The sequence below is a fragment of the Rhodamnia argentea genome, chromosome 2 (genome assembly GCF_020921035.1).
Source record: "Rhodamnia argentea isolate NSW1041297 chromosome 2, ASM2092103v1, whole genome shotgun sequence".
Lineage (NCBI taxonomy): Eukaryota > Viridiplantae > Streptophyta > Magnoliopsida > Myrtales > Myrtaceae > Rhodamnia > Rhodamnia argentea.
In genome coordinates, this window is record NC_063151.1 from 29,116,662 (window position 1) to 29,130,107 (window position 13,446).

Genomic DNA, 13,446 nt, shown 5'->3' on the forward strand with positions numbered 1-13,446 from the left:
TCTGAATTTTTGCTCTCCAGAAGCTTCTTTCTTTGATGGGGAAGCTATATGATTTGCTCCATTTTGCACGACATCCCACATCGGTGGATCCGTTGACTTGATAAATACTTTCATCTTGTTCTTCCAGATGTTGTAGTCTTTTCCATCAAAATATGAAGGTCTTGTCTTGCTTTGTCCTTCTACAATTCATGCTCTAAGAATACTAGCCATTAAAGATCGTGAGCTCATACGTACACACTTTAAATAACAAGCCTTTGGCTCTGCTATCAATTGATGTTTTGGCTAGACCTAACACCTAAAGAGGCTGAATAGGTGTTTGTAATCAAACTCAAAAAATTAATCCGAAAATAAGATAACCAAGTTTGATAAGAGCAATAGTAATCAGCAAAACAATGCAATGTTTCTACCAAACAATTGATAGAGGCAAGTAAAGAGTAGAAGACAATGCATAAGAGATTATAATGGTTCGGCTTTTGGTAAGCCTGCGTCCACTCTCCCATACTAACAATCTACTGGTTGGATTCCACTAAATACTTCCTCGTAAAGGTATGATTGTTTGACCACAAGTACTTCCTCAGAAGTGAGTGTTGCCTCTGTCAAGGCCGTCTTTCTCTACACATTTGACTCTGTATACATCTCTTACAAGATCTCAAGTAAACGCTCAAGTAGATGATTTGAATGAGTAAAGCTCTCTTGAAACAAGGACGATGAACACACAATCTCTCTCACCGGTCTTCAATAGATCCTCATTGTATGGATCAAAGTCTTTTCAATAGACTGAATTTTGTTTATTTCAAAATTAATTACATTTTTCTCAACAGATTGCGCCCGTGATGTTTTTGATTTATCTTGTCCTTGGTAATTTTGGTGCGCTGCTCCTCTGAAAAATGAAAATTTTCCTCTCCTTGAAAGCCGCTCCTTTGATCCAAACAAGGCCGTGACCCGTGAGAACCTTCTCTATCAATTTTTTTTTTTTTTTTGTCAATCTTCTCTATACGTTAAAAGGGGGAAAGAGAGAGAGAGAGAGAGAGAGAGAGAGAAGACCCAAAGATGGCGATCCTCTCTTGTCGTTGTCATCAGAACCCGGTTCGGCCATTTGGCAAAAGCGATACCGGGAGAGTTTTGAACAATTCGCTCCATCTTTTCCGCCCTACTTTTTCTCTAGACTTAAACCAAGAGCGTCACAGGAGCCTCGTTGAGGAGGTTGGTTGACATCTGGTGAAATTGGTTCGACGGCAAAGATTCCAACTCCGTAACCATCTCGTGATAATTTAAGCTCGAGATCCATCGTCGAATTCCATCGAATTCGACGACAAGCCGGTACTAAAAGTGATGATGGAGTATTAAGCGATATCGTAATGGAGAAGGGTTTTGGCTAGAATGATGGAATTTGCACTAGGGTGGTAAGACAAGGAAATGGCAAGTGAGCAATGCAAATTCGTTCGTTTGGGAAGCCAGCGGAAGATAGGAGGAACTCGGATGATTGGATAGCAAATTAAATATTCCCAAAAATGACCCCATTTTCCTTTTTCTCTTATTTTGAAAAAGATTAAAAAAAGGGGTAAAAGTGTAATTGTGTATAAAAAAATATTTGTTTCCACCCTACTTTTCCTCCCTTTCCCAGCAAGATATTTTCTTTTTCCTATATATCCATCGCCCTCATTTTACATACCAATTTTTTCCTTCACCTCTCAATTTGTTCGCCTTCATTTCCCTTTGACAACCTTAAATTGTTTCCCAACTTAATGTAAGAGCACACAACCTGCGAAGTATTAACTGCTAGACGTGAAAAATCAGCTCCTCACTAATTTCGAATTATTTCCAAAGATTAATTTAGGACAAGAAGGAGAGAGAGAGAGAGAGAGAGAGAGAGAGAGAGAGAGTAGGAAGGAAACGTGCAGTCCATAACATAACCATCACTTAACAAAACAGTGTTTTTTTTTTTTTCACATGTTCTGTACACCAAACTGCAAAAAAACCCAGAAAAAGAATATGAATTTCCCCAAGATCACAATCGATAAAAAGAATTTAATTCATCCTTATGTGCATCTTCTAGTACAAAAAGAACGACGAAAAAAGAAAGTCAAAAATCTCCCTCTGCATCTACCAGTTTCGCATGAAATCACAAAGCTAATTGACCTCAGGGATGCTCTTCAACGCCGGCCTCCAGGACCTCTGCCCCGTCTCGAACCGGTCGCTCGCAGTCATCGCCATCAGCTGCGAAACCAGTTGCTGCACGGGCTTCGCCTCCTCGGCCCCCGGCTTCCCCAACAGCTCCTCCAGCTGCCTCTTCGTGATCCTTATCTTCACCTCGTTCCTTGCCGGCGCCGCCACCGACGGCACCTCCGCATTGCTCGACCGGTGCCGCCTGCTCTTCTCAAGGAGCTCCTCTGTCTCCTCCGCTTCCACAGCCACCGCAACGTCTCTGCCGCCCCTCTCAGGCGCCGAGAACAGCCCGTCCTCCCAGTCGTCGCCGCCCCATTGCATCGGAGACTCGTGCCTGATGCAGTTCCCCATTGGATCGTTATTCTCTTTCTGTTTGTTTCTGAAATGGTCGATAGTTGTTGGTGAAGCGAAGAAGAGATCAAGATTTTGGGAATGGAGGAGGAGTGGGTGTTAAATAAGATGAGAGAGAGAGAGAGAGAGAGAGAGAGAGAGAAGAGAATTGAACATGACGATGACGGGGGGTCAAACCTAATTTGTTGCCACGTCGGACGAACTCGTCCGACGTGGCAGGTGAGGAGGTGGGGTTGACCTCATCCACCACCAACTAATCTGGGAGGCGCTTGCCCTTTGCATGTGATGGACAGCGTTGGTAGCTTGTGGGGAGCTGTCGGTGAAGATAGCTAGCTCGGCTCGGATAGGCTCGGCTTGAGCCGTTTCAGTTATTGCCGTTGGCCCTGCTGTCTCGGTCGCTTCGCCAGTGCGACACGGACCTACACAGAGATAATAAAATTATTTCCGTCCGTCCACGCCAATCATCATAATAAATGAGAAATTCTCATTTGAATTCGAACTTACGATTGAATAGTGCAATCATGGCCGTCGAATTTTATGAAAATCGCGTGATGTGAAGATGTGATTAAACCTTATTTATTGTTAATCGGGTTCATATCTCTCACATAAAGTATTATTATTTAGATTAAACTAATGAAATTTATCCCATTTGACACGTAATGATTGAATTAGCAAGAGTGAATAAAACTATCTTGCTCTAAAAGTATCAAGTCTCGTTTTGTAAATGTTCCATTATCAATTTGCTTTTGGGAATTACATTCAGTTGCATACAAATTTTTCCTCTCTCCACAATAAAATGATTTCTCAATATTTTTGTGGTTGTAGCGTGATTAGGAACATAATCAAGCCAAATCGACGTACTTTTAATACTCAAACTTGACAAGACTTCAATAAGTAAGCCTAGATCTTCCGGTTCCTATAAAACCAGCTAGGTAATCCCACTTAGCTTGACCAAATTATTATGATAGCTCAAAATCAATTTCAAAAGCGTTGAATTCAATACTCAAAGTACTCATCCGACGCTATAGATTCATTTGGATTGGTTTTTCATTTTTCCTTTTTTTTTTTTTTTTGATTTTGCGGCGCATGCATATTAACCTCCTTCGTAGCACATTGACATGCCAATTTGCATAGCTATTTTCATCGTATTCTCAATTTTGACTGAAAAGTAAAAAAAGTAAAAAAGTTATTAACTTTTTCTAAGCCAAGTGGATGGCTCGACAGCCATGGTCACGGCGCAGAGCATAAAGCTATCAACCGTGCGAGCAGCTCCACAGGCACGTGTGAAAAGGGCTAGCGAAGAGAATCTGCGTCGTGTGAACGCGAATTGGCAAACGGGATCTTTCCCTCCGCGGCATTTATTCCTTTCACACACGCTTGTGGAGTCGTCTAAAACCGGCTTGATAATGACATCATTAATTGTTCAACAAAAAGAAAAATGACATCATTAATTGTCAAAATCCTAACCTAATCTTATCCAGGTTTGTACTAATTACGTACTTCAATTATCATTGTGGCCGTAATCATTCGGTCTTTATTGCTGCTAATACCCGCATCAGGATCAAATTAAAAAAAAAAAATGAAAGTTTCCCAAATTTTATGCGATTGCATTTGAATCGAACTTGTATGATTTCGAGATTCCAGAGTGCAAATACGAACTAATAGTGAGGCCGCACGTTTGTTTCGCATAAAACTTCAATATAAAAGAAAATATTTTTCGAAAAATCATTTTTGAGAAATTTATTTCTCATTTTCGGATTAGGGAATTCATCATCTTAACTTTAAGGGTGCAGATTTCTTTGATCATAAGTGATTTTCTGTTGACTGATAATTGTCTAGCAAATCAAGCACGTGAAAGTATAGAAAATTAATTCACGCAAATATTTTTTTTCCAGTCAAACGAAGGTATCCTAAATCAATCACGAAAGGCTTCGTAATATCAACTTGCCCAATGAACTAATTCAAGAAGTTTTCCTTTTCCCCCAAAAAAAGTCAAAGACCGAGAGTTCTTGGACATGGCCCAATAACTTATTATTTGCTAGAAGGACGACACATGCGCCCTCCAAACTCGGGAATAGACCTCCCATGCAGTCAATTGAGATATTTACCTTGCACAACGCGAGACCCTAAAGCCTAATTTTACGCAATCGGTTGAGTTCTGACCGTAAATTCAAGAAGTAATTCGTAACGAATTCTCCAATTCTAACCCCGAATGGTCCATCTTTGACCAGATTCATGAGGTAGGCTTAAATTGGTATTTCGAAAAAACGAGTCCCCGATGCCGCCAGATCGATACATTAAGGAAAATCCGAAAAAAATAAATAAATGAATTGGTGAGGTGGGTGCCATATACGAAACTAAGTAGCGTCCCCAAGTGACATGTCGGAAGTGCCCATTATGCTCTCTGGAAAAAAAAAAAGTTGGTGGCGTCTCTAGTGTCTAAGTCACCAACCTTTTTGATCGCATCCTCACCCGTCGCTTTCGTCGCATGCAACGCGGAAATTAGAGACAATGGGTGGCCCAAGCTAAACATGGCCACGTTCCAAATTCGAATGTTCACGCCCGAGACGGGACTTTCTCGCCACTAATAATACCATCGAAGGCTTGTCACGTGAAACGTCTAAGTCCACAGTGGAGAAGAAGTGTCGGGAAAAAATACCTAAAATTTTATAGATCTATTCGATCTTAAACCATTTAACTGGAACAATTTAGTCATCAATCTTTTTGTGTTGGTACCAGTTGAGTCGGTTCGGTGAATTTCGGCCGGAAATCGCCGATCCGGACGCCGGGCGATGCAGACATGGACATTTTAGAATAATATTTTCAAACTTTTATGGATTTTTTTTTTGTTCTTTGTTCCTTTTTCTTTTATTTTTACTTTTGTTCTTTACCCCTTTTTTTTCCTTTGCTATGGGCTGGCAAGGGCCGCTAGCCACAAACAAGGCGCGTGTCCCTCACCGGACCGGGTGAGGATCGGCCGACAGCCCTTGTTGGACCCCAGAGCCAAAAAGAAGAAGAAGAAGTAATAACAAAAAATAGAGAAGAAAAGAAAAGAAAAATAAAACAAAACAATAATTACCAATCCAACGAATTTTTTTAAGAAACTATTAATAAAGTCCACGTCGGTGTCGATCGCGCCACGTTGGACAACAGGCGTCCACGCCAACAATTTTTGGTCAAAATTGACCAGATGGATTCAATTAGTATCGATGCAAAAGAGAAGAAGAAGGGTTTATGACTAAATTAGGCCCGTCAAATAGTTCGTAACTGAATTGCTACTGATGTAATAGGGTCAAGACTTTTTGGGTACTTTCCCAGAAAGGTCCAACATGGATGGTCAAATAGACTTGTCTAATTGAAAAGTAACCATCGAGGGGTCCTGATCAATTATTGCAGAGTCTCGCGGTGCAAGTGAATATGGTCAACCATCATTTGCTTCAATTTCTTAATATTAGAGTCGTGTAGTTTAGTTCGCATTTAATTAATGGTAAAATCCACACCAAATCATCGTGCGATTAGGTGGTGGGTCAAGAAGTAATATTAAGGAAACTTCTCATTTTGGAGAATACTGGACAACTTTTAAAGCCGTTCCTTTAAATTTTTTGGGAATTCCATTTGTACATGTGGACCGTACATTCATCCCACAGCTAAGCGCAGGAAATTTAAAACAGCAGTGTCGGATCTCATGTGTCTTCAAGGAAGCAAAGTGGGAGTTCCAAGTTCCAAACAGGCCTCTAGTCATTCGTCACGGTGACCTCATTCACACGTCACACTATGTCTTAGATCATGTCCAATGCATTCACTAATTTCGGCTGCGACATTAAGGAGAAAAAAAAGTAACCCGACCAGACATATAATTTTGCATTAACATGTAATTAATCATGGATTGGACGAACCCTTGAACTTGATTTAGTGGGTAAATGAAGGATATAGTCTCGATTTTCATGGCCACCGAGTACTTTTACAATCGATCCATTTATCTAGTTTTCGATTCACATCTTATCTTGTCCATAAAATTAACGAGTTTACGCGATGGACATTCTCATTTGGAGGAATATAAAACATAAACAGAGTCTACACCGCCGTTGTTTTGGGAACTTTGATATTGTTACTTCATAAGGGACGATATCATTCCTCCTTTAAGATTAAGATTTAAGTGGGGTCGTTGCAGAACGGAAACGAAATCTCATCCTAAAGGGAGCTTAGTAGATTAAAGTCAAAAAAGTTCTGTCATTCTAGGAGTAGAAAAATCACCGGTTATATCATAAACATATTATATGGATATCGATTTGATCATGAACTTTTGAATTTTGCCAATGCGGGCTTAAACTTTGCATGGAATACTTCCAATGTAATACTTACAACTAATCGTCACATGAAATCGCTAACGTGGCAATCCGCCCATGACGTAATTTCAAGCAAAGTTGTCCATGTCAGCATGTTGCGTAAGACGGAATTGTATGGATATCGATTTGATCATAAACTTTTGAATTTTGCCAATACCGCCTTACACTTCGCATGAAATACTTCCAATGTAGTACTTACAACTAATCGTCACATGAAATCGCTAACGTGGCGGTCCGCCTATGACGTAATTTCAAGCAAAGTTGTCCATATCGCCGTGCTACGTAAGACGGCCGGCAACGACTAGACGTAGAATTTTGAGCGACAATTGGTTAGAGGGACTACATTAGAACTCCGCTGAAAGGTTAATGACCACATTGGCAGAAACACAATTGAAAAGTTTAGAATCGAATCGGCGCTCATACAGTAGGTTTGTGACTAATTTGGTAACGATCTCTTCTAGGAGGTATGACATGAGCTAAAACTATGTTTTGAGATGTGAAAAAACAAAGATCAAATCAATTTTCCAGGGGGTAAAATGAAAATTAGTGTGGTACAATCATCTCATCATCACTGCATAAATTAGAAGTGGAATGGAATGGAACCCTATCTACCTTTGTAGGAGGAGGCCTCTTGAGAGAACGCCTTTAGGACATAAGTTTTGGACACCAACATAAAATGTCAATACACGATAGATCCAACAGGGCTTGAGGAGGGAAAACAACCCAGGTAGTGAGTTTCTCCTGCGGGCTTTAGCGACACGGTTTGCGCGATCGAGTTGGACTCTCTACCGCCGGAATTGTTAATAGGACACTTTAAGGGAGCGCAACGCATGATAATCATTTTATTTCTCTATTTTTTTTAATTTTTTCTGTTTATGCGAACATGTTTAGAATAGAAATCCGTTTGGTAACACAATTTCGTCTTTCTATTTCTATAGCAAATTTTACCCCAGAAATAAGTTTGGAACAAAAATGAGTTCTGCTTCTCTCTTTATGGAACAGAAATTGAAATAAGAATTCTTCTCATCGCTCATCCTCTCTTTTTCGTGTGTGTTCCTCCTTTCTCTCATGTTCCTGCCGCCGAGGAAATCCGACGGCGGCCATAAAAAAAAGGAAAAGAAAAGAAAGAAAAAATGTTCACGGATAAGACGGGGACTCACACGCCACTAACAATACCATCAAAGGCTTGTTACGTGAATAGTCTAAGTCCATAGTGGAGAAAAAGTGCCTGGAAAAAATACCTAAAAATTTATATATCTATTCGATCTTAAACTATTTAATTGGACCAATTTAGTTCTAAATATTTTTGCATTGATACCAATTAAATTGATTTAGTTAATTTTGACAGGAAATCGCCGATCTAAACGCCGACAAGTCTTGACATGGACATTTTTAAATAACATTTTCAAAATTTTATGGATTTTTTTCTTGTTCTATTTTCATTTATTTTTTCAGCTTTGATTTTTTTTTTTTTATCTTTGCTATGGGTCGGGAAGGGTTGCCGACCACGGACGAGGCGCATGGACCTCACCCGGAGCCGGGCGAGGGTCGGCCAGCGGCCCGGCACTCAACCTTAAAAAAAAAGTAATAATAAAGAACAGAGAAGAAAATAAAATAAAAAAGAAAGAAAACAAACAATTATTATAAATCAAACAAATTTATTAAAATACTATTGAAAATATTTACATCGGTGCCGGTTGTGCCACGTCAAACTATTGATATCCATATCAGCAATTTTCGATCAAAATTGAACGAATGGACTCAATTTGTATCAATACAAAATGGTCTAGGACTAAAATAGCTCAATTAAAAAGTTTACAACTTAATTAATATCGATACAAGAACTTTTTGGGTACTTTTCCTAAAAAGGATCTAACAAGGGTAGTCAAAATGGGCTGCCAAATAGACTTGTCTACTTGAAAAGTAACCATCGAGGGTCCTGATTAATTATTGGACAGTCTCGCGGTGCAAGTGAATATGGTCAACCATCATTTGCTTCAATTTCTTAATATTAGAGTCGTGTAGTTTAGTTCGCATTTAATTAATGGTAAAATCCACACCGTATAATTGTGGGTCATAAATTAATAGTAAGGGAACTTCTAATTTTGAGTTTATTGTATAAATTTTAAAGCCATTTCTTTATTTTATTTTATTTTATTTTGAATTCTATATGTCCATATATTCATCCCTCAACTAAGCACAGGAAATTTAAAATAGTAGTGTCGAACCTCATGTATCTTCAAGGAAGCAAATCGAGTTCCAAGTTCCAAACAGACCTCTAGTCATTCGTCACGGTGCCCTCATTCATACGTCACACGATTTCTTGGATCGTGTCCAATGCATTTACTAAAAAAGTACCCCGAGCAGACATAATTTGCATTAACATGTAATTTACTATGAATTGGATAAACCCTTGAACTTTATTTAGTGGGTAAAAATGAAGGATGTAGGTTTGATATGCACTTGTTTCAGGAAAAGTGTTTTTCCGGAATTAGTTTTCCGGACTTTCATCCGTTTGGTTCACCAGAAAATGATTCGGTCAATAGAAAATATTTTCTGGTGAATGGAAAGTTTATGTACAAAATCAGGAAAGTAAATTCCCCAATCTGGAGAGGTGAAAACACTTTCCAAAATTGCTTAAGATAAAGTAATTAAAGTGAAATCATTTTTCTTTTTGCGTGACATACTTTCGATGTAGTTCTTCCGACCAACCGCCATAAAATATGACTAATGTAGTGATCCACGTAGGACGTACTTTCGAGCAAAGATGTTCGGGTCGGTGTGCCGTGTAAGATGGCAGACGATGATTGGACACCGCATCGATAATTTCGAGCGGTAATTGGTTGGAGGGACTACATTGAAACTCTGCTCAAAGATTTAAACTCATTAAGTTTAAAAAGATTTGAAAAGTTTACGGGAATCAGCACCCATACAATAGCTCTATGACTAATTTGGCAACCATCTCTTCTAGGAGGTATGAAATGAGTAAAACTAGGGGTGTCAAAAAATCCCGCGCCGGCCCGACCCGGTTCGGGCAAAGACCAGTTTTTTTAACACCCATGTTTTCTTTTTAATTTAATTTAATTTTTTTTATATTCTTTCATTCGATGGGTTTGTGAAGTGATTTTGATTTCAAAAAAACAAAAAAAAAAGAATCCGACTAGGCCTGAAGAGTTGGGGACGTGTAATTCGGGCTCGGCCGGGCCGAGCTCGGCACTGTTAAGTTTCGGGCTAGCTCGGGCCGGGCCGAGACCCAACCCATTGACACCCCTAGGTAAAACCGTGTTTTGAGACTAGAAAAAACAAGATCGAATCGACTTTCCAGGGGGTAAAATGAAAATTAGTGTGATATCATCGCCGTCACTGCGTAGATGAGTGAGTGGAAATGGAAGGGACCTCTTGAGGGAACGCCATAGGACATAAGTTCTGGACACCAACATAACATGTCAACGCAGCCTCTTGACGTTTGAGCTCATCAAATGCCAACTCAACGCTTTTGTCACAGGATCATAGTGGCAAAGACCTCTCTTTTATTAACAGCCAGAGGGAAAAGGAAGTGAGAGAGAGTAACGACAATAACATGAGACGATTTGTTATTTAGTGTCAGGAACGTGGGAGGAAATGTAGCCGGTGACTTGTTTAGTCTCATCAAATGGTTCATGTGTCGAAATGGTTAGTGCACATTAAGGGCACGTATGATAATCATTATATTTTTTTTTATTTTTTTATATAATTTTTCTGTTATAGGGAACATGTTTGGAATAGAAATCCGTTTTGTAACGAAATGTCATTTTTTTTTTATCGGACAAATTTTTGGTGTAGAAATAAATCTGGAACGGAGATGAGAAGTATAAATTCTCTATTTCTGGAACAGAAATAGAAATAAAGATTCTTCACATCGTTCACTCTCTCTCTCGCGTATGTTCTCCTTCTCTCTCTTGTGTCTCTCGTGCTGAGCTGCTCCATCTCTCCTTCGCTCGAGTTCTGTCGCTGCGGAGAACATCGCCATCATTGTTGAACGTCTGTCATCGCAACTATAGCTTTGTCTCTTGTCGCAACCCTAGCCTCCATCACAACAAGGTGAGTCTCTCTCTCTCTCTCTCTATTGTCGTGACCTAGCTCCGCCTCCCTCTTTGTCATTCAATTCACGTTCGATTTGGCTACCAATTGGTGTCTTCGGCAACTTGTACATTCTGATATGGGAATATTCTCTTTCAATTGTCTTCACTTATTTTCTTTTATTACTAATTATAGAACATTATGTTAATGTGATCTTAACATCAAATAAATTTCTGTTTCGAAAATATAAATTTTATATCGTTATCAAACACGTTTTTCTGTTCGGAAACTCGTCTAGGAAATACAAATAGAAAAATATATTTCTTACTGAAAATCTCTCTTAGAAACAGACTAGTTATCATTGGTATCTTAAGATGTCGAATTTTGAGGTGACGATTGTCAGAAAAGTCAACTAGAAATTTTTCATGTTGTATGAAATTGACAGCACGTCCTTTAACACACGAGAATACCCATTTTTTTTCGTTCTTTTTTTTATTTTGCTGTACTTTGACAATTGACAAGTACGAGTTACGTGCAAATACCCACGTTCAAATCACAAGCGTTCTACCCGCCCACAGAACGTAAAAATTGACTAAACGCTTGGTGAAGTTGTACAGTAGATTTTATCTTCCGCTGCCAGGCCACGTTGGCACAGGAATTGCTTAACCTCCTCCGTGCGTCCGGTTTCGAGCCGGATGACTATGCCGGCCTCCTTCTTCATCTCGAGGTTCCCATTGCAACGCAGCTTCTTCTTGAGATCCGCGAGGATGATGTTGTGCTTCAGTTTCTCGTTGAGGCCTACCACCGTCGTCTCACAGCGGATCACTTTGATCTCCTTAACCCTTGTGGCGAAGCAACTGCAGCAGGTGGTTTCTTGGTCGCGATACTTGAGGAAGCACTCGCAGCCGTGGCTGGTCATTTGGACTTTGTCCCCGCCGAAGCTTATTTCAGTTCGGATGTGCACGATTCCTTTTTGACTAGGGGCTGCCAGTTGCTTGGCCTGCGTAGCCATGTGCTGAACTCAGCTCACGATAACCGGATGCGATTTCGCTGTTCCTGGAGACCGCGAGAACTGCAAATGGAATTCACGAGAAGATGCTTTCGACTTGCAGATAATGCCGATCAGGAAATCGAACTAAGGGAAAGCAAATCATGTACCAAAAATATTCGACCTCACATAGAAATTCCACTACGCTCATTTAGGGTCGTTCTTAAAGAAAAAAAAGAAGAAAGTCAAACAGAATAACAGCACCAAAACAAGTATCTGCGACGAACACTGACCAAATCCGACCCGAGAAAGAAGAACTTTCATGTGGAAGTTCCGGAATTTCCGATGATAGAGCTATGCGAGAAACAGGTGCTTGCTTACCCGGTTAATAGCTTGAGACTCAGTAAGGATGCTGGATGGAAAGGCAGTTGGGTCTTCCTCGAGGTGGAAAAATTAGGCAGGAAGAGCCGATTATATTCGTTAATCTAAAGAGCTTAGATTCGCGTCTAGATGAAGTGCCGTTCGGACAAGAATACGACAGGCACCGTGGAGATGAGTGACGACTGGTCTCCCGTCACTCTTGAAGATTTAATTGGATGAAGATGACCGCAGCAAAATTCCTTGGAACAACGTGATTTTTCCCATTGTTCTCTGGACGTCGCATATTTTCGCTTTGGCAGATAAATTAAGAGGATTTTTACGTAATCTTTTGATCCCACAACCACTCTCTCTTCCTCTCCCAACTTCTTTTTCCCCAGGTTTTCCATGTCAATTAAGGGATGCTGTAATAAACTCTCATGTCCAACCCAACCATCTGAAAGTATTCAAGTATCACGGAGGGTGGCAATATCCCCGTCGTCATCGGCATCTAGGACAGCAGCACCCACGAAGAGATCACCAAATAAGACCCGCCGTGTTTCAGTAGAGAATATACTCCTTCCCCGCTACGATCGAATAGGTTTCCATCGATGTATAGCAGCAGGGATGAATTCTGATCAGGGTCATGGTCTATGTTTACGAGTCAGCTCCTCCGGCCTCTTCAGGCACATCAAGAGGAGTTTCAGAATAAAGGGTGGATGCAATTTTAGTCTATGCGCAGTGACAAAGCGGAATTAACATGATCTGGAGATCTCTGGATGCCTCTTTTTCGGCCATGAAAGATATCTAGAAGCACGGATTCAAGATTTCTCCATATCCTTTCATATGCGAAACAGCAGAGCACGGCACTATTTCTCAGGTTCCATTATACTTTGAAGTCGTGCCGTGGTCTGTGGAATATATGACAATCGTGGTGGGGAAGAGTTAAGTGTTCCATTGGCGAAATAATTCCAAAGTGGGGGGCCAGATGCCTTGTGTGATTGATTTCTTTCAAAAAAAAAATTGTGGATGGGTTTGGTTAAAATGTACACGACAGGTTTTATAAGTAGACGGACAAAAGGAATCGGTCAGCGAAGCATTCCATCACTATGAGCACCGACGATGGCATCTTATAAGGGAAGAAATGGGTAGGTGTCAATTGTCATGTTGCTTCCAACG

The 13,446-nt window shown here is 40.2% G+C and overlaps 1 protein-coding gene across 1 annotated transcript; it reads right to left on the reverse strand.

The window, feature by feature from the left end:
- Nucleotides 1–1,946: 1,946 nt before the first annotated feature.
- LOC115735725 lies at nt 1,947–2,517 on the reverse strand. Its single transcript, XM_030667131.2, has 2 exons — nt 2,140–2,517; nt 1,947–1,967 (listed from the first exon to the last, which is right to left on the reverse strand). Exons 1-2 carry the CDS (start codon nt 2,515–2,517, stop codon nt 1,947–1,949), a joined length of 399 nt encoding a protein of 132 aa, XP_030522991.2.
- Nucleotides 2,518–13,446: the final 10,929 nt, after the last annotated feature.